This window comes from Nesoenas mayeri (assembly GCF_963082525.1).
Source record: "Nesoenas mayeri genome assembly, chromosome: 1".
NCBI classification, from domain to species: Eukaryota; Metazoa; Chordata; class Aves; order Columbiformes; family Columbidae; genus Nesoenas; species Nesoenas mayeri.
In genome coordinates this window covers 115,897,355-115,920,386 of record NC_137541.1, presented here as the reverse complement: position 1 = coordinate 115,920,386, position 23,032 = coordinate 115,897,355, and the positions used below count along the sequence as shown (strand labels likewise).

General features: G+C 35.8%; 1 protein-coding gene across 3 annotated transcripts in view; it reads right to left on the bottom strand.

Moving 5' to 3' along the window:
• The window catches only part of USP9X (ubiquitin specific peptidase 9 X-linked), a 103,747-nt gene that overhangs the window by 77,643 nt on the left and 3,072 nt on the right, over positions 1-23,032 (bottom strand). For all 3 annotated transcript variants that reach the window (XM_080341170.1, XM_080341169.1, XM_080341171.1), the window contains exon 2: positions 314-567. In XM_080341170.1, the coding sequence (XP_080197296.1) occupies positions 314-409 (96 nt within the window). In that variant the 5' untranslated portion in view covers positions 410-567. The remainder of the gene's footprint in view (positions 1-313; positions 568-23,032) is intronic.

The following is a 23,032-nucleotide window of genomic DNA, read 5'->3' as shown; positions in this document are numbered from 1 at the left end:
TACAATACGGTTCTGAGGAAGCTTCTGATACTATTCTATGAGGGCTTCCTATCCAAAATAAATATGCTTGAAAGAACTATGCCACTGCCTGAAAAAGGAATATCTTTGCAATGCAGTGCTCCCTGACAGTATCTAGTTTGCCAACAGCACTGCCTTCATCCCTCAAAATCTTTTTGTACTTCCAGACACAGACACAAAAATACCTAACTTAACTAGATATCTCTAGGAATACACAAACTCAAATAATTCAGAAACATTTTTTCTAAAGAACTAAACCCTTTATTTTTAGACAAATTGATTGTTAACATCATACCTGATTCTGCTGGAGGGGAGGCTGGGACTGTCCATCAGGAGCCTGGCCCTGGCTATCATTCCCTCCTACCGGAGAGCCACGAGTCGTGGCTGTCATACTCGACACAGGGCAGATCTTTGCAATTTTGTCTGCTTAGGTAGTTGTTGTGAGAGAAGAAATTATAGTCCACTTAGTAAAGTTGAAGTACCAGCATATGCTTGCTTTAAAAAGCTCCAACTCAAGAACACGCCATCTTGCAGAGACCATTGCATAACCTGGAAAAAAAAAAAAAGACAATATGGTATATTGACGCATACATACAAAAGTAATCTGTACCTGGAAAATATAACATGATAAGACATCAGCAGGAGGTAACATTCCAAATATTCAGGCTGATTTTAATGTTCTAAGGAAAACTTAAACTGATAATTACCTCTATAACCACTGAGAAACTGACACACATCCAAAATGCAGCAGACTCTATTGTACTTGAATTGCTACAGTAAGTTTTCAATTTGAATTCAAGGGTGCTGATTGAGGTCTATGTAGAAATGACCTGGTTAAGAGCATAAACAGCCAAATTTGTCATCTTTTCCCATACTCTCCTCCTGACACTGTCCAACTGCAGATGTCTGAGAGGGAACTGGAGATGTTTACCTCAGCTAAGACTAATAGAGACCTTGCAGTCAATCTTCTATTAGCACATCAGTATTTACTCAGGGCATTTGAGCTGTGTTCCCTTCGTCCAGCACATGTCTGTGAAAGGTTGGGTCCAGGGGCCTTTCAGGCCCACTGCAAAGCCCATCACATCCCACCAAGTATTTTAGTGGATTATATGAATAAAATTGTGACATCAGATTTATCGGTTGATTTTATAATCATGATATACCAACACTTCAATAATCACTATGCATTTCAGCTTCACTGTGCATCATTTAAATACAGAAATAAAAAGTTGCATTAAATTATACCAGCAATTCCACTATATACCACTGTGTAACCACTGAAGACGAAACATCAATTTTCAAAGCAGCTCAGACTTCCGAGCACTACATAAACCAACAATAGTACTCAGAAAGCTCAAAAGCCAAGTAGGGTGGTAGAGAGAATTATATGAGCTCTCAGCAACATTCATTTGTCAGTGCTAAGTTCCTGATTCAATCAGCAAAATCTTTGAGTTAACAAGTTAGACTGAAAATTCTGCTGTAACACTAGTCATAATAAACCAGTTACAAATATGCAATCTCATCTCAAATTAATTTTCAATGCTGTTCTCTTTCTCCAAAACACTTTAAAATCCTTTCCTAAATTGTTCAAATTTGCAAGCCTGAATACGCTATTCCTACCCTGCCCAGCCTCCAATATTAACAGCACCAACAAATTTGGAGTTCTTGAATACTGTCACTAAAATAACGTTCACTTCTGAATAAAACAATATTATTTGAATACAGTCAATTGTAATTCATCCCCACCCTTCAGAATTCACATTCACAGGACTTAGTTAAGCCTGCTAAGTTCAGAACAAAGGCATTACCAACTCAGATTTTCTTTAGGAAGAAAATTATTTTTTAAATGCAATTTAAAAAAATAACTGTAATCAATGCACCTATTAAAATGCCCTCCTCTTTCAGTATTTATTTTCTGTCGATGTTTAGAAAGATCACTAGGCAGAAAATCTTAACAAAACTAAGCTTCTTGCCATACATATATATACATACACACACTCACACACTGTAGTCTACTGCAGTTCAATGCAGTCACTTCCTCTGCACTAGCTGATTAAGCCTTCTAGGTACTTGCATAAACCAATGAAATCAAACTTCTGCCAACTCCTATTGTACTTTTCAACCGCCCCAAGTCAACTCTTCTCACAACAAACCTTCCTCAATCACCACCATAACAGGAATGAGGTAAAGCAGCAGGAAAATGGTGAAACAGCTCCTTTCAGCTACACTGCTGCTCTAGGTTTGCTTAAACTGTATAAAAAAGTGACCACTAGCAGCTGTGGTTCCACATTAACTTACATGAAGCGCAAGCTGCTTCAGTCTCACATTTTTCTTATTCTAATGCTTTTGGCTGAACTATTATGAAGTGAACCAATTCAAAGTACTAAAGTAAACAACAACAAAACCCCACAAACTTTCAAAGACTGTAATTAATTTTCAGTTTCTTTAATTACCTTAACTAGTGTACTGGACCGCCAGAGAGAGGACTCATCCTAATGCCAGCCAGGGAGCCACGACAAAACTGCAGCTCTCCTGTTAAGACTGACTTACACTACCATGGATTTACCCTCAGAGTTTGCCTCTATGCTTAGCTGAAGGATCTGGTCAAAGACTTCTTGTAAATTCCTTTCTGCTCAAGGCAAGCGACATAATTTAACCAGGAGATACAAGAAAACTACTACTGAAATAATCAACTTATTCAAAATCTTGTAAATTCACAGAGTAAAAACCTGTATTACAAAAATATACAGAATTTTGTAGACATTAGTAAATACAAGAAATCTACATAAAGGACTAATCCACCTTTTTCTTCCTCTTATTTAGTGACTGTTTGCTTAACACTCTAATCACGATACTCTATACATGTTACTTAAATTACATTCACAGAAAAGTGTATTTTACAGCTTCCAGAGAAAGTGCACTTGGCTTGGCCATGTGCACAAGACAAGGCCAAATTCTAAAGCAAGTTCATCACTTCTCTCCATTCATGTGATATTCTCAACTTCAAGTTATGCTGCAGCTAACTAAAACCACTCCACCCCTAATAAATAGTCCAACTGCTGCGTGTAGCATCTGCATATTCTAAACTGCAATGATATCCTCATTCAGGTATTTTCCTTCTAGTTACAGAGTATACAAACATATTTACATAAGCACAAATCACCATCCATTTAATGCATTTTAAACATTATTAGAAGGGAATAATTTACCAGTCCAGTTTTCAGCCACTGATTTATGTTTTAAAACATCAAACTGCATGCCCACAGAGAACAACACACTGCTTTTCTAATACCTCTGGAACTGATTACCCATGAAATTTCAAATACCCATCACTTCTTTAATTGAGACTACTCAATTTCAGTTTTTTTACAGTTAAAACTCACCAACGCAGTTTGGCTCCACTTAAAAAATAGCCTTTACACCTATTTAATGTGATTTTTTTATAAACAAATGTAAACTGATGCAGTGACACCTTGGTTTTGAGTAAAGAGACAGCCCAACAGAAAAAATTCAAACTGCCTGTATCCAGCTGAATTCTAATAGAGACCATATTAATTTTTACATACCTCTCATTTCTACAATATTTGATATTTTTTATTCAGTACAGTAAGCCATGCAAAAAAAAATTATCACTGTTACCCAAAGCTTTGAATGGATGTTTTGATACAGTGTCAAGATGGAGACAGGCACCCGTTAAATGACAAACTAAATACTCCATTGTTTATCAAGTGATCTACAAGGCTGTCCTGGTTTAAACCACTACAGAGGCTATGCAGACTGAGTCCCACTGACATTGGCTTTTGATTGCCAACTGAGTGAATGCCCATCTCCTTATGACACCCTGATCCACCACTAAATTATAAGTGAAAGTCAGCTTTTGCTTCCCCCAACTTCTTGCCATTTTAGTAACACTAGCAAAAGACAACTGTAGGGCTTTTTGCCTCAGCATGCTCCCTACTGTGAAACCACCAGCTGCTGCAAGCAGCATCCCACCAGAGCACCAGCAGACAGCCCAGAGGCGGCCGGGCAGGTGCTGCCCTCTGCAACGGGCCTCTGCTTCCAGGCTCCAGCGTTCAGTGCAGCTGCACATCTGAGCCTCACACCTCAGCTTCCACAGCCAGCAATCTCCCACCTGTGTGGCAGAAGAGGTTAATTTTGCTTGAGGAAGAAAAGAAATCAAGCACCTTTTCAAAAGCCAGGAAAAAAAATCAGGCATAGGTTCCTGGATAAAAGCTAGATCAGAAGCAAATGTATTTGTATGTACATATTACTCTGTTACAGTATAACATGAAACAACGAATACAAATGATGGCATTTTAGCATATAATGATCCAGGATCATAATTTTCTAATACAGTTGACTTCTAGAATAGTTTTCATCTGAGTTTCTCAAAGTCACCTCCTCAAAAGGAAATATCCCAATACATACAGCCTTTCTCCTAAATTAGCTATTTATACTACAGAGTCTCAGGAAAAAAAAAAAAAAAAAGGCAAAAACAAGGTGACAGATGACAGTAGCAGACCTCAACATATAATTCATTATACATGTACATAACCTAGGACCTATATAGGGACACAGACCTATTTTTCCTTTATTTCAAGTCTTCTGGTTATATACAAATGAGGATACGTGCCACAAAATCTATTCTGCAGTGTGGTAACAATGTATGCCAGGATACTAGTCTACTCAACATGTAAAAACAGAGCTTTCTAAAAAATCATACAGCTATGCTAAGAAAAAATAATTATTTTTTGTCCAGCATTATTTATAGAATGACATTCCTGCATGAATGGGATCTCACAGATCATATGCTTTTTCACCATAAGTGTCATACTGCAAAAAAAGCTTAACTGCAGCAATATAAATTTTAGGATGAAAGGCATCACAGATTTGTTTCATATAGGATTCTGGGAACTGTCTTATTAAAATCCTGAAAAATACTGACTCATCACAAGGGTTATGATGTGATTTTAGTCTAAAAATTCTAGACTTGTAAGTCTAACCTTCTACCCTGTTCCTTTATTTCAATCAAAACACCTTCTCATCTGGAAACATCTCCCCCAAAACCGTAACACTGACCTAATTCAGTAGTTACAATCTATACACACCCCCACACATTTGTCTTTCTTTCTCTGTTCCTTGTATCTTTCAGGAAGGAAGAAATTATTTATATAATCAGAATAGAAAACTGGTGGTCCCAGCAATTTTCTCATTAACATTGACGTGCACTAAAATTGAAATGCATTCAATGATTAATGAAAGACTTGTCACTAGGCTACTATTCAGTAGAGCAAGAAGTGTCTAACTTTCAATGCTTAAAAAATACCTGATACGCAGCACAGAAAAGGTTATTTCAAATAGTTTATATTACAAAGACAATTAATTTAGATTCCCTCTCCTAGTAGTCAATGTTCATGCATTAGACTCCAACACATTCTTTCAAAGCAGTAAATTTCTAAGTGACACAGTAAAAGACAGATTGTCAGTAACTATAATTGCTATGAACTAAAACTATTCTCATGGAAAAATACGTTGACTTCAAGTAATCTTTTATTTTATCTTTCCACATACATCTGAAATTAAGACACTTGGCAGCACAGGTTTCTGCAGCATTGGGAACATCCATGCAAATGTACCATTCTATTTGCTCTCAATATCACATGAAAAATTAAAAGAGGAATGACCTGAAACAGACTTCAGCTCTTTCAGGATTTTAACTTCAAAGCTTAGTGTTGAGACTAACCATAGCTAAGCTACATCTACTTAATGGTATTCAACTTCACTTCATACAAGATGCTTCTGCAGCTACCATACACTAGGCAAGCAGTAAAAGCATAGAAAGTGGAATTCCAAAAGAAAGCATTGCTGCTTATTGTCAGGTCAAGAGCAAAGCAGAGGGACCACAACTCTCAACCCCATAAATATGACCTCAAAGGAGTCATCTAAATGCATTCAGATCTTCAAATGCCAGCTACACAGCATTCTATGCTGAAGAGACTGTAGAGGAATGCTGCCACAAATACTAGCTTTAATCAATGATGTTTCCTCCTTCCTGAGTAACAAATATTATCTGTATTAGAGATACTGACTTAGAGGTATGACAGTCTGATCCTATTGTCTTCTGCCCACATTTCAGAGCATTAGAGAATACGTCATGCAAAGGTCTGGTTGGAAATTTAAATTTCTGAGGACATTCAAAGAATGAAGCCTTAATATGGATGAGATTTAGGGGAAACAAAGTTCAACCACCGCTAAGAAATGAAAATGCCGTATTTAAATCCTGTGTTAAAAGAACTAAAACACTGACATATGGGACATAATTCAAGAATAGGGATAGAGAATTCAGTATTTATCCCATCACTATTAAAAAAAGAAATCATCATCACCACAACAACAAAAAAAAGCAACTAGACATAGGAGGCTTAATGATACAAAGAGCATTTTTTTTTAAATATAGCTCTGTTAGAGCAAAGTCACACAGATTATTTCACCTTCTGAAAAAAAAATTTCCAAACAGAAAACTAGACAATATCTGGTTTCTCATGTAACCTGACTTGAGAAATACTGTAAAGAGCAGAACCTGACTACACTTAACTGTTTCAGGTATCCTAAGTTTATGGTTCTCAGATTCCCTTCTCAGGTGATTAGAAGTAAAGTCTCTCCTCAGGCTTCTCTGGTTAAAAGCTGATCCCCCTTCCATCAAAAGTTTCTCAGTTTTGATATAAAATTCTTATTGACATATCAAGCTTGGAGGCCAGGAAATTCTAACCAAAGCAAACTGTATTCAGGTTAAGGCTGAGAACACGGTATTTGGCCCTGCATGTCAAGGCAACAAAACGGACATTTTCAAAATGTAATAATTTCTTGCTTCCACATGGAATAACTTTCCAAAAGACTTCATTAAAAAAAAAAAAAAATAGAAAAAAAAGAAATCTTTTACACCACTCAGCTGTCTTACTTCAAGGCAATTATCAATGAAGGTTAGGCCCCAAAGTGGAACTGGACAGCAGCAAAAACTGTCTTTCTCTAAAAGACTTCCACTTGCCAGCAATTCCTGATGCATTTAACAGACAGTGTACCACTGGTTACCTAAGGTACATGATGCTTTTTCCCAGATAATGTAACAAGAGGTCAGGTCTCAGGATCATACGCTTAGTTTTGGCTACCAAACAGAAAAGTCCATTTTGCTTCCTGTTCTAAAGGAAAAGTATTTTGCTGGTGTGACAGCACATAGAGAACAATGCCAAAGACACAGCACCAAGCGTGCAGTCAATGTCTTACATATAAAACCAGCCAATGTTAAGACGATTAACCACCCCACCCCGCCCCCAGTGAGCTGTGGCCTTGCTGCCAAGCTTTCCTGAACGCATCTGTTCCAGGCCGCTGACACGGACAGAGTGCAGAGCAAGACTGGGTCTCTCACCCGGCATGATCACTCTGGAGCTTTCAGTGGGAGCTACACTGGTTCAACCGGCACAAAACTGTATTCTCAACAATATTCAATGTATCTCAATGACAGGAGGAGGAAGGACATAAAATTTACAGACCCTGCAATTCTATTATTTAAATTCTTATTTTCAACATTTCCAAGTGATGAAAATACTACATTGAAGGCACTGGTAAGTAGCTACATAATGTGGGATTTTATGCTGGGAGATAAGGATATTGGTCACAACAGTAAAACAAACTAGACTTTCCAAGAACAGCATGAAGCCAAGTGAATTATTAAAAAAGCACTAATATATGTGTTCACCATAACATAAGGAAAGCAAACTTAGTAACTTCTATCTGGAAAATACTAACATCTATCTTAAAAATGCTTAAATGTTTTGAACTATGACTTTCACTTACTATGCAGCCCTTTTCTTGAACTCAAAAGGAACATGCAAACAAGTGAGAAAGACTTCCTTTCACTTTGTATTAACAGAACAAGCTACAACAGGAAAACCTCAAAAATAAAATTAAAAAACCCAGAACTTAGAACTTTAATATGTTCATTTGTTTCAGACAGAGTCAGATTCAATCTCATGCTGCTAAGCAACAAAATGCTATACTTTTTTCCAATTATGCTACAGTTCATTTATGCAGGCAGCTGTCCTTCTGCAACCCAAATTAGCATGGAGCCAATTAGAATGGAGTTGATATTGTGGGTCCAACTGCAACCTCAGTCCTTTACAGGCAGCAGTAGAACACTATGAGGGAGAACAAATCATAGTCTAATGTTTACATTTAAATCATATTCTAGACTAAAAGGAATACACACCTTCACAGTTGACAGTCTACCATCTAGGGAATAACTATTATTATATCATGGCTACTTACCACTACTTTAAGAAAACAGTATGTCTGAAGTTTGCACCAAAGACTGATTAAATGCTCTTCGTTCCTTATTTCTGGTTAGGAAATCTGTAGTTTGGTCATTGGCCATATCAAATACTTCAAGCTGTTCATCCGGTTCTAAAATGGATGCAATAGTCGCACCTCTCCAAGCTACATAACAAAGTTCACTCCAGAAAACTTCAAGAACCCTGTTTGTTCCTTAAAGTATTATCCAAACGCTAATATTTTCAAGATGTTACACTATTAGACTTATTAAAAAAAAAAAAAATCTTCATTTAAAAAAGGGATAATTAACTTTCAATGTTACTTCATATTCAACTTAACTGCTCTGCCTCTTTGCTACAAGGAGCAACTAATGTTGTAGAAAATGAAACTGCATTTTGTCTGCACTTGAGGATAAAATTTAGTTTTTGATAAACATATTGCAATATACTAACATAAGAGAATGATGTATCCAATTTTTTTTTAATGCAATTCATTTAATGCAATTTATTCTAATTGATTATCCTTATTTTTTAATTAATATATGTTTCCTGGGACACACCTATTACTATCATTCATAATTAATACATTTAAAACATCCTATCAACCACCATATAAATCATTAATTTATATTTATATACATATCTCCGACTCTTACACCCTGATAGTAAGTAGTATTTCTGCTCTGAATCTAAACGCAAAAGATGCATCAATGTCATAACAAAAAACTCTGTTTCCAATATTTATAATGTTATATATTTAAAAATTAAAAACTTATACTAAATATTTTCAAGCTGCACTGAATACAATATGACCAAGAATCCAGAGAAATGTACAGACGTAACTTCTACTAGAACTTGAAAAACAGGATATAGTCCAAAATAGCACAGAAAGGAAGTGGGGAGGAGTAGGACTAATGGAGAGTAGAAATCAAACTACCATCTCTGGGCATAAACCCATTTAGTGAAACTCATAGCCACTAATGCAACTTCCTACAATTTAATAAATTAAATCAATTTAATACTTTCCTTTACCATAACTGTGAAAGGAGTCAGAGACTACTTGAATTTCCATACCACATTTTTACATGCTTGTCTGACTAAACTTACAGCAAACAAAACAGATTAAAAAAATCTCCACTGATCTACACCAGATTAACATGATTTTAACAAACAGGGACAACATTCCTAGCCAAACCCTTCACATACCAATTCTCAATCCCATACTACCCAATATTAACAATAACATAAACAAAACTATAAAATTACTAATAAATTTTGTGCATGGGACACAAAATAATGGGGTGATAAACAATTAGAACATGTCACAGAGTAATCTGGATCATCTGATAAACTTGGTAAAATAAAATGTGCACTAACATAGCCAAGTGCCATAGCCATTTACCTAGAAAAAAAGGACACACAGAAAACTTTGCATACATTGGGAAACATGACTATAGCAAGAATAAATCTCAGGATTGTGGGTTTTTTAACAGAAGCATATAATTTTGGTTGCAGAACTGATAAACTTGTGAGTTACAGTCTTTTACATCTAGAAAAAAAAAGTAAGTAGCAACAAAGATGCCCTCCACACCAACTAACTGCCCAGTGAGATGAGAGTGTAACATGCTGAATCAAGTATCTGAACTCATTACAAGACTGACCACAGGACAGAACACCAAAGACCATCCACTTCCAAGGCAGCCTAGTTGTTCTGGAGTTTTCAACTGCTATTTATCTTATTTCCTTGACATAAGGGCATAAAGATGTCCATTAAGACTGCTGTTCTACTCTCTTCTTCAATTTTTTGGCCTGTCAAAGAAGAAAAAGAATTGAGAAGCCATCAGGCAAATACCATATGAGTTGTATTTGTAACTGACATGTTCTTCTCAAAAAAAAAAAAAAAAGCAGTAATTGCTAATCAAGCAAATGAACAAAATCAGAAAAAGTAGTGAGGACCTGCCTTCTCCCTACTGAGAAGAGATACACAATTTTTCTAAATGACATAATATTTCCCTTTCAGTTCTGGAGCCCAAAGTTACAAATATAATATTATTTCACGCTAAGAGCTTTTAAGGTGTAGACTTCAAGAACAGTACGAACGTATCTAAAATGTGTGTTTTGCAGATCTTTGGCTAGTCACACAAGAAAACATTTACTGGCTGTTTGGAACAGCATATAGAACTAAGACGACCAAATGATACCACTACCAACTATATATAGCTACACTTGCAATTAAAAATAATGTCCATGCACAGAAACCATCTTTAAACATTATTTTTAAAGCATAAAGGATAAAGAGTAATATATTCAGTAACACTATTTTTCATACTAAGTGAGAAGGGAGGATGATGAATGCATTCCCAGAACACCAGCAACACTGAAATAGTATTTTCAACCACTGCCATTCTCCCACTGAGAGGGAGGTGTTAGGAATTGTATCTTCCAGCATATGATGAACTAAGTGCTGTGACATTGTTACAGTTTTGCTTGGAAATTAAAGCAGACAGTAGACATATAGGCAAAATACAGAACTAAATGGGGAGGAAGGCCTCGATTTAATAGGTTTCAAACAAAATCAGTAATAGTCAGGTACAAAAAAATTACTACCAGCTATGCACAGGAAAGAATACTGGTAAGGTTTCAACACTATTAAAAAAAAACAAACAAACACCAAGAACCAACCAACCATACACAAAAACAAAACAAAAAAACCCACACAACACACAAACAAAAAAGCACTTCAGCAGAAATGTCTTAAAAGCAGTTCAATCATGCCAGAGAAAGAGCAGTAAACACCATTTTTACCAAAGTCTAGCCTTCTTGAAAGTAAATTCATACAACCCAAGAAGTATACTAGCTTCTACAAGGTGATGTTAAAACAAACAAATCAAATCTGATTTTGTTGACGTAACTTTTCACACAACTCCACTAACACAAGTAAATGGTCTATTACATTTACAGTTTTGTCTTAAGCAGTATCCATTTTTAAAGTACTAAAGCAAGTTAAAACGAGGCCGACAGTTCTGCTGGTAAAAAGCTAACAGTTTCACTTTTGTTTTGTCTTTGGGAGATGAATGTCACCAATTAAACACTCCACAGTAGCTTAAGCCTACTTGATTTTGTTTGTGTTTGGGCATTACATCATTTCACAGCAAATGTGGGGTTTTTGCTTGTTTCTTGGGTCTTTTTGACATTTTCTTCAGATTTGCCATAAGAAGTCTGCAATATTCACATTTGGGTTGACAAAAATAAAGAAATGCTGATGCACCTATGCAGATTTTTCCTCCAAACTGTAAACTCCAGTTTCTTAACCACTTCAGAAGCTACTTCAATTCCATCTTTAAGAATGGACATTTCTTCCTTCTTTCACAAAAAAGTCCTTCTGACTTTCAACTTTGTAAAAGCTTTTGGTTTTGTATCTGAGATTGTCAGTGTGACAGTTAAACCTTTGATACATATCCAGAACTTCCACAGGAAGTTTTTATTTTCATTTTAGGTTGCATTAGATTCTATAATTTCTCTCTAAATCAGGTCCTAAGGTTAACTAGAGATGAACATGAGTTTTGTAAATTCTGAAAATTATCCACAAATATCTTACTTCTTCTGGGGAGTTGTTAATAATTGTTCTTAATAATTGCTAAGAACCTTTACCCTCTAGCTCAGCTGACCTTTGAAACCTCCTTGGAAGTTGTGTTCTTTTGCTGCAGGGCGCACAAAGAAAACTCAGACAATTTTAGTGCAATTTTGTAGGCTGGCTGATGAAGCTACAACTATGAGGTACCTGTCTCCTCCTGTGAGGAACAGGAAAAAATCCTTAAGAATATACTTATTTTTCAGCTGGAAGGGACATACTATTATTATGTAGTCCAACTGTCCAGGGATAACAGATAACATTAACTGCAGACAATCTAAAAACTTAATGAAAGAAATTTAAATCAAAACACTCCCTTTGATCTGCTATACTAGAGCAATTTAACGCTATTTACAAATTGAATTCTTCCCAGGAAATAGAGCAAAAAAGGAAGTAACACTTCAATGTTCCATCCTTTGAAGATCCCGTCAAACGGTTCCAATGCCCAAATCATATTTTCTCATGTTCAGTGGCATCCCTAGCCTGGGCTTCACCCGGAGATACATAAATACATCATGGCTTCTGTGATTTCTGATGGGATTCATACATTCTACCAGGCTACTTGTAGTTGCTGAATGGCTTTTGTTACCTTCATTCTTTTCCAAGTATTTCAAGGGAGGCATAATAGCACCTTCTAGGTTCGTTCCACTTCTGGCTTTAAGACATAAAATTATTTATAGTATACTGCACTTAAGGCTTTATGAAACTCAGTACTATAAATATTTGAAATGTTGTCTGAAGCCATTCAGCCAATGAATTATGGATATTACTACAATGTTATTTCTACATTTTACTTGCGCACTATTCTTTGTCAAATCATGCTTATACACAGCACCTGATGTATCACCATAGCGTGCACTACCCAATGCCACTACCACAATTACAGTATTAATATAAATCTTCTGTTAGAAAAGTGAAGTTTAAAGTTAGCCTGCAAAAATCAGACTAGCCCCTTAGGACTCCCTTTATGTTTTCTCCATGGAGAATTTAAGGGCTTCCCTACACTATGCTAAACATTACACTAAGAAAAAAAAATCTTTAATTAACTAATAAGTAGTATTATTAATCTATATCCCTACCATCCAGTGACATTATCAACACATTACAGAAATTTTCCCTCAAAGTATAAAATTATTGCTTGGTTAACTGCAAATAATTCAAGCACGGTACAGCATCTAAACCAGATATTAAGTTGGAAGCATTTTACATTCTTGAATCATGACAAAATTAACTTTGTGAAATACTCAGATATTTTGCAATGCTTTAAATTCAAATAATCTAAGTATTCCCGTTACTGTACTAGTTTTAATTTCACTTTTTTTTCTTAAACTCTGCTTTTCGTCTAATGCTAGATAAGCACAAATCAACCACAGGAACTCAGGTACTACCATCATCATCAAGCATAATTTAAAATGTCTCAAATATAGAAGAAAGTGCTACCAGAATTGAAAGTAATGTTTTAATAAGTTTCTTCATAGCTGCTTAACAAACTTCACCAGACTTCCAACTAGTTTTCAATATAAAAACTGCCTAACTCGGCCTGGAGATTTTTGTACAGTTCCATGCTAGCTACCTGCAAATAAACATTTTGCCATTTCCTGTTGCCTTACAACCATTTCAGTTAGATACTCACTCTGAAAAATGAAGCTTGCACAAGCTCACCAGAGGTATTACAAGCTGATAGCTTTTTTTTTTTAAGACTGCCTTACATGTGCTCCATTGCAACTGAACTTATACAAGCCATCCGCCTAAGTAGATTGAATGCTCAAAAAAATCACTGAAAACGATCTATCTGCTCCAGAGAACTTGTATAATAACCCCCCTTAAAAATCCTGGCCTCTCTGCAGGGAAATAAGAAGTGGCAACATGAACAGAAGTTCTGTTCTCTGTCTTAATGCTCCTTCTTGCCAGCACGATGAAGGCCATAGTCTGATATACACGCAAAAAAAAAAGTAAATAGTAGACAGAAGAAGTTAGATAAGAACAAGTAAGGAAGCCCCTAGAAAGTATACTGAGAACAAAGTAGGGTTGGAAACAGGAGACTTATTTCCACTATACCCACTCCCTCACAAAAACAGAAAGTGACTCTACTGTCCCAGAAACTTAATATTCTTGTATCTATAAAATCTATCAAGAAGTATGTCATAACCCTCTTTATTGAGAAATGCAGGAGATAATGATCAATTACTACCACATCCTAAAGACTGAGGATGGATTTTAAAACTCTGTTGCAGCTCTGTCTGAAAACCAGTGTCACTAAAAAAAAACTCACCAAGAAAACAAAACAAAAAAAACCCAAACCCACATATTACTACTAATCTCCCTGCACTGAAAATGGTTAACTGCTAAATCCCATAAACCCCCTTGCTAAAGAGCACCTCCCTTTAGTACACAAAATAAAGATAGCAGTTTTCAGCTGAATCCACCAACAGGCCAAGAGGGAGAAGACAAAAGTTGTAAATGTTCTTTTTAGGGGCAGTGCTTAAGCTACCACAAAGTGACAGTGTCCGAACTCTCATAAGGTAGTTTTGCCACCACAGTGCATATATGGATCTTTTCTGCTTCCATTATTGGAACCTTGGTGAGAAACAGCAATCTTATTCTCCAGTAGGAGTATCATACCCTGATAAACTTTAAAACAGAAGTTTCATTGTATTTCTGCATGTGGACAAGCCTTAGCTGAAGGTACAGCTTCACAGTCTGTCTGAAATCAGGTAAGTCTCCACTGCCTCGAGAAGGAGGACCATCTTGCTCACTTCCATCCCAGCCACCTTCTCAACACTAGTATTAGCCCTTGCGTCACCACATACTCAACCAGATTAAGAAGTCAATCTGGCTGAAAGGTAACTGGGGGAAGGGAATAAAAATCATTTTAGTTTTGAGCTGCATCACACACCATATGAGCACTAACAAGGGCATGAGGAACAGGAAGAATACATAACCATAGATAGAACCAACTCTTCTAGCACCAGTGTAAATCCATCATCAAATACACCCTGAAAGGAGAGGGTGGGAGGGGGAAGGAAGGAAACAAAATATGGGTAATTACAGTTAGCACATATGAGCTATGATATTAACCAAGGTTCACATACATTGGAACAGAAATTAGTCTTGACAACACAGAAGAGTCAAAAAGACCAAATTTTTTCTCAAGTGTAATGCATATCACAAGAACACCCAGGCAGAGAAAGCTCTTCAGTATATGATAAATTTCAGGAATGTCAGTTCATGAACAGCACAAGTTCAGTCATGAAAGAAACATTAAGTAGCCAGAGCAAATCAGGCTAAGTGTGAAGTCTAACAAGGTGAAGGCAAAAAACTGTTTTTGCCCTGGAAATTATGATAAAGCCAGCGGAATGCTTAACCGATCACAGTGAGTCGGGAAAATTAACTTAGCAGTAAGAATTTGAATAATCTGACCACAAGTACATAAATCAGTGACAAAGCTACAGCGGGTAATGCAGATGATGTAAAACACAGAAGCTGGCAAAAAATAATATATCTGCTGACAAAAAAAGGCCAGAGTTATGAAACTGTAAACAAGACTGCACAATTCAAATATTATCTGGAAATTCAGGTCACAAAAACTGGAATGAGAGATGACAGAGTGTCAGTAACTGAGTACAATAGCTGTATCCACTGTGACAGTCAATATCTTACTACTTTTTAGGAAATTTTCATATAATAAAATTTTGTGTCTGTGTGAGACAGAGCCTGCTCTCTAGATTTATCAACGGCTCCATTTGTCATTTTTCTTCTAAATAATTTGGGTTTTTCAGAGTAATCTGGTTTCCACTCTAATTTCATTTCCATCAAAATAAAGTTAGTTTCCATCAAACTAAGTCCCACGGGTAGACAGTAATCAACTGAGGTATCAGAAAGAGAAACTGTCCATATGTTATTTGTTGCAGAAGTTAAATGATATTTTACAAGAAAAGAAAACAGAACTGCAGAAGCCAAAGGGAAATCTCTGGGTTTTAAGGCAGCTATACAGAACCCCCGAGAAGTTAATTCTGTATGTGTGTTGCTCATATATGTTGCTAGAAAAATCATACCTTTTTGAGATTAGCCTCTTCATCCTCCTATTGTTTTTCTGGGCACTGGTTTACTTTGTCTGTAAAACCTGAACATCTAACAAAAATCTGTTGAAAAGTTATGACAGGAGGTACTTCTGAAGTTTACAGCCTCTGTGCCTCAGTTCTTCACCAATCAACCAAAAGATAACACAAATCTTTTAATTTACAGAGTGATGTAAGAAAGAATACATTAATGTCTGGCAAACGTACAGGCTGAGAGTAAAAAGCACCTATCAAATTTATTAACTGAGTAATAATTCTACCCTGTGTGGAATTTAGACTGATGTAACACGTGCATTTACAGAATGAGTTCCAAAGAGAAAATACTGAATGACAATCCAATTCAATCCATCTTCCAAACTGAATGAGTGAAAGATCCAAAGGGAGGAAGAGTTCACCATTAAGTGGGGCAGGGGGCAACACTACACAACACAGGTTTAATGACAAGTTTAATTCTCACATTTCTCCATTTTCCACCTTTATGTGAACTTAGAGGAATCTTCTTAAATTACCTCCGGTTCAAGTGAAAATATCCCCCTTAAATGGTAAAATACTTAAATAGATCATGGCTTGTGCATCTCTTCCAAGGCTCTTTGCATCATTTCTTTTCGACTGCACACAATTTATAAGCAACTTCACTGAGCCATCTGATAATTCAACTGAAAAATTAATTAAAAAAAAAAAAAATCAAGCTTTTAGGTCTGCTGAGGAATCTGCTCTGAAGTACTACAAATATCAAGTCCTGATGAAATAATACATACTGTAGCTGGGAAAAAAAAAAGTAACATTCCTATCCAAATTCAATTTATGTTTTAAATTGGGGTGGGAAGGAACCAAATGTTTTTCACTTGCACTTATCAAGCATTTCAGCAAAAGTAAGGTACCTCAAACATCAACCTCATATTCACAGATTCAGCAAAGAAAAAAAAAAAACCAAACACAAAACAAAACACAAAAAACCACAAACCTGATTATGCACACCCTGTGACAAGCTGTTGTCTGTAAAGAAGACACTGTATTCCAAGCAAGGAAGTCTATTCAAAGTGTATACCTAATCTCACCAATTTTGGTGAAACAAAACATTAGTTACCCAGAAGCATGAGCTACCCAGACATATGAGAGCAAGGGAAAGGAAAAAAAAGTCTGAAGGAAGAGACCCACTAAAATAATCGGGCACTCTGAATTCCTAAGTAACATTTTCAAGGAAAAACAGCACAAGAAAATACAGAATTAATTAAACAGAAGATATTCAGGAAGGAAAAGAAAAAACGTAAATGCATAGACCCTGATTTTATGAGATCGATAAAATCTCACCACAACATTTCTTTAAAGCAGACAAGTAGGATTAAACTACAAAAATTTAAACAAAAAAAATCCTCATTTCTTATTAAGAGAAAACATCTTAAAGTATCTTAAGAGAAAACAAACAGCTTGTGAAAGAAGCCAAGTTTTTTATACCTATTGTACCAGTCTTCAGAAATGTAACCCCCAAATGTCTTCATAGTTCTTATAGATGTAAAAACCATTACAGCTGAACTGTTTAAACGTCAACATAGTCATTAAGGCTTTTTCCCTCCCCACTCCTCCCATTTCTGGCACAGAAGTTCTGAGAAAATAAATTTGTCAAATACACTAGAGAACTGATTGTGTTAAATAGATATGGAATACAGAATTCCGATGGACAACTGTTACTCAGCAGTTAAATGACATACAATTATAAACTCACATTTAAAGTAAAACCTTGCTGTTGGAATAAACAAAGTAGAACTAAAGGGTTAGTCTTTATTTTAAGTGTGAAATACTACTATATATCGTATTTTCAGACCCATAAAGAACCACAGTGGCTCATCAATACTGAAAATCCCTCAAACTGTATTTAAGGTGTAGTATACTGTAAGTACATACTAAAAAGGCTGAAGCAGCTCTCACAGGAGAGATTTTGATTCTTTGCTCTCAACTGTTAGTTACTTGCCGGTGGTCTAGATAATGTATACAACTTCTACAACATCTCAGTCTTCCTGTGTGATATTCACATCTAAGTATATACAAAGCATATAGACAAACAGCACATAAAGTATTGAGTACAGTTTCAATTTCCAAAAAAAAATTATCTTCTGAAGTACCAACTAGGGATCAATCAACACAGTCCATATGAATCTCCAAACTCTCATTTTGCTACCTACTTGCCAGTAACAAAACAAAACTAACATCATGTCGGTCACTGACTATCCTCATCCAGCTGCCTCCAGGCATCACATCCAGAAGTTGCTAGTGGTTCTAAATATTCATTCCATTATCAGGAAAGTGATACGAAGAAAAAGGAAAATTCATGACAGGATGCATCACCAAACTCTTCTTTGCCTGGTCAAAAATCTTAGGATGGTGCAGATAAATGAAAAACTTCAGTCATATACCTGCTAACCAGAGGCTGATATAGATCAAGTGTTTTGTTTTTTTTTTCCATGGCTGTAGACAAATTAACTTACAGCAAGGTTTCACACTACCACTATGCTAACCTTGCTGCATCCATTGACAATGATGAAAATTAAGCTTTTTATTTCATTTCAAAGCTTTACATTTTATGGAAAAAAAAAAAAAAAAAATCTGTTTTCCCAGTCTTAAAACATGGAAGGAAATTGAAAGAAATTAATGGCTTCTCAAATGCCATAAGGGGAATCCATGTTTTGAGCTACATATTCACTGGACACGTTACAAACTGTCAACTGCAGCAATCTGGCTAAACTGCCACAAGAATAAGAACAGTAAGAATTTTCAGGCAATCTGGAGGTTATTTTCCTACCTAATCACCAGAACTACCATAAAGAAACTCCAAGACAGCAAGGGAGCTATAAAGCACTTAAGAAATCTGACATTACTACCTCACCCAGGGGAAAAGTCAGTACATCACCTTAAAAAAAGTCCCATTGTATGTCTGTATGCACAGACCCACACCTGCATGTATACACATTCACACACAATTATAAGCAGCAAGGAAAAGCACCGGGGATTTTAAGGTCCCACTGTGATTAATAAACCTCTGTCTGGAAGACAGGTCAACGCAAATGGAGGGCTATGCAAAAGTGGAGCCTGAAACTGCAGAACAAGTACCTGGAGTTTTCACCTCCAAGATCCAGATAATTTATGTCACAGTTAAAAAGAAAACAATTGAAATCCTCACAGGCTAATGATTCAGGAAAAAGCATTAAAAGGAAATGTTATAAATCACCAAACAATTAACATCTTATTTCTAAATTAGAAATATAAGAAGTCTAATATAAAATATAGATTAAAATACAGTTTAAGCTTTTGGTTAATCATAATTTTGGTCTTTCACCAACCTATTCGCCTAAAAATTAAGCAAAGCAGATCCACCTTTCTCATTTAACTTTCAAATTCATGGACTTGTTCTGTTGAAACTTACACAAAAACACACTGAAGTACTCCACTGCTAAGACAGTAGAAAAAATTAAACACCATAAGATGCAAGGCTCATTTTCTAAGATCCCAGTATATTTTGACAACAATGTTCTTTCTCATATTAGAAAAGTAAGAGGCTTTTCTTCACCTCACTGTCAATTTTCATTTCTGGAGAAGAAAACTGATGTTCCACCCACTGTCAATACAGACCTGTCGCCACTATCCCACACCACAGTGCCGGTGAGGACACTTCCTCCAACCAAAAAAAGCCTGTCTAGTAACAGATGGACCCTACCTAGTACATATCACTACTGTCTTTTTCTTTACTGAACGTATTTCTAAATAACATCCTTTTTCTTCTTTCACCATTTCAGGGGACCCTAATCCAAACCACCACCTTTTCCTCCTCCCACACCTAGTCTTACTGAAGCTAGACAAAAGGTTAAGCAGCAATGAAGTGCTTTAAGGATTGAAGTCTATGGAATTTATCAGGTACATTTCCGTGTCATTCCATGTTGCCATTTAGCTATTACAAAAATAGCATTACTTGTCTTAAACAAAGGCTCTTCTAGGGACAATTTTTTACTACTCGAGTTTTGGGTACTTTACATGAAAGCTTAATAAAAAGGTAGGCCTGAAATTCTTTAATATTTGGAAAAGAGGTTTCTTCTGCAAGAATTCTCCATTCAGAGATGTACATCCTTAAGGAATGATGCAATGTGGAATTCCCCCTATGAGTAAATTCATGGCTAAATTCTAACTACCAAACAGTATGATGTGCTAAGAGGTCCATGCAAAGATCTACATGCAATAAAATAACATTTTTCTGTTGGCAATTACATTGTGTAAATCACAAAACAGGGTTACATGCTGTTTTTGCAAGCAGATCAAGTATGCTACAAATAGAAGTTGCCCACAATAATGTTCCTGATAGCGATCCATTACTTCTAAAGCAGGCTTCATTTTAACTTGATGAAAAACTAGAAAAATACTAGCATTCATAGAATTGTAGGATCATTTTAAATTACTCAAGATTGAGTCCAATCATAACCTAAATCTAACACTGAACCATGTCCCTAAGAGCCTCACCTATATGTCTTTTAAACACCTCCAGGGACAGTGACTCCACCACTTCCCTGGGCAGACTGTTCCACTAAAACATTATTCAAATTCAAAACATTACTAGATTTAAATTTACATGCCATGAATCTCTTTTGGAGGTGTACTAACAAAAAGACGTTAACCAAAAGCAAGTAATCACTCTCACAGTTAATACTAACAAATCCTTTAAGAAAACCATACATCAGTAATGTTTCTTTTAGAAAGTAAGCCTGTTAACACAGATGTATCAAAATGGGGTTTTTTTCCCCAGCATTTTAATTTTTATTATTTGAACACATCAACAGCTGGCAACCAAAAGGCTTTCATATCAAGCAGACTGAATACAACTCTCAAATAAAATGAATAAACTAATGGCTTCTTATGAAACAAAGCGAATATCAGAAAATTCACAACAGAAAATGCAAAAGGAACCAGTTGTGCTGTTAAGCTCCCTCAGAGGAAGGAAAAAAAAAAAAAAAAAAAAAGAAGCAAGAAGATTTCACACTAAGTCACAATTGGCTACTTTAAGACGGACCTTACTTTCCTCCTCTCCTCTTGTGAGGAAAGTTATTAACAGCTCTCCTGTAACATTATCAACACTCAGTATTTTAAATTATTTTACTAAACTAGATCTATAGAAAGCGCTCAAAGCACACAATGGGCTCAAGAGGACACTGCAATGTCTCAGAAATGCAATAGTTGACATTTTGAGGGTGTAAAGTCATGACAGAACAGCTTTTTGCCATTATCTATTCAAGACTCTAAAGAACAAAATCTCAAGTCAAAACAAGGTTCTGTTATGAGTGCAGAAGGAACTTTTTTGTTAACCATATTCCCAAGTCATGCTATAGCCTTTAGCATAACAGAGACAGCCAACACAACGTAACTGTTTCAAAACGATACCTCAACTCATTACAAAGCTGTAATTCATTATAACTGTGAGAAATTGAAGACGTTCCTACGTTAATAAGAAAACAAAAACTGGATTTTATATGTGGAAAATGTCACTGCATTTTTCTAACACATGAATCCAAAGTAGCTCAAACTTCTCAAGTATAGAAATTCAAGTCTTACTGCATGCAAGCATATGCTTATGAAAGACCTTCTTTCCATCCCTTGCTCCTGTTATGGAAAGACTGTTTCTTTTAACTACCATTCTGCAATACAAAGGTTTACCAAACCACTCCTCCTAAACATAACAAATTGCTTGGCAAGACAGCTAAGCAACTGACATTCATCACTACTGGATACTGCAGAATAAGAACCTCTTAAAAAAAATGGAGCAAAATAAAGATTGTGGTGAATGTTCTACACTGATGGTAAGGTGCAGGTATAGTGGTGTAGCTTAATTTTTAATTCTTTTTTCTTTAGGTTTGTGTCAGGGAGACACTGTGCATAACAAAGTTCAGATACGTTTAAAAAAAAAAAGTTGTGTGTTTATATACCACAAACATTGTGGATGATGTAAGACAAGTCTACAGCAACACCACACAGCATTGCTAGCTTTGCAAAAGGCATGGTACTACAACAGAAGACAGATATTACCAAGCTTATTCCCAAAACATACCTTTAAGTACAGCTTTAAATTTTGAACTCAGATTTTAAACGAGAGTGATATGGATAAAAAAAACTGGATGCAGCTACAAAGAGTTTCAAGAGGAGGCACATCCATGTTGTAAGAAAAACTTAAGATTCCTGAACAGGAGATACCATGTCCACATGTTCACCTTAACACTAATGCTAGCATCCAGGAAACAATTTTCTAAAGGACACAAAAGCCTTCACATACATAGCTTTTCAAGTGAACAGAAAGCCCAGTAAAGTTTCTTACATCTTCAGACAACCACTTCACACTGGTCTCTGCAAGCACTGGATAAGCAAGACTACTGATTTAATTAAACAATATTTGTGGTTACAAGAAAAAGAATTAAAGTAAGTGTAATAGTTTTTGGAGCTGGGGGGCGGTCTGTTTTTTAAAACAACAAAAAAAATGCACTTTGAGTGAAAAACAGTAAGGAACACCTTTGATTTATTTATTTCACAAATGAGGCTATCCTGCTCAGCATGTTTTCAAAATATACCTACAGTTTGTAGATGTCTTAGGATATATAAAACAATATTTCTGAGAAAAGAAATAACATATATATATATATACAAACACTCAGAGAACTGCCTAACACAAAAGCAGCTGCCATTCAAATACCTGAAATAAGTTCTGAACTTAATATATTTTTAATACACAGCTGATAGGAACATAACTTTAAATTACTTTAAAGCAATTTGTTCAACTAATAAATAACTGAATTCCTACATATTTTACCAAAAGCTGTATTATACTGGAAAGTCCTAAATTAATTTCTATATTAAATGCAAGATGTCTTGGAACAAAGGTATTACAGGTACCTTCGATTTCTTAGAAGCCTACTTAATTTTGTCAATACGCACTAATACACTATTTTTATCCT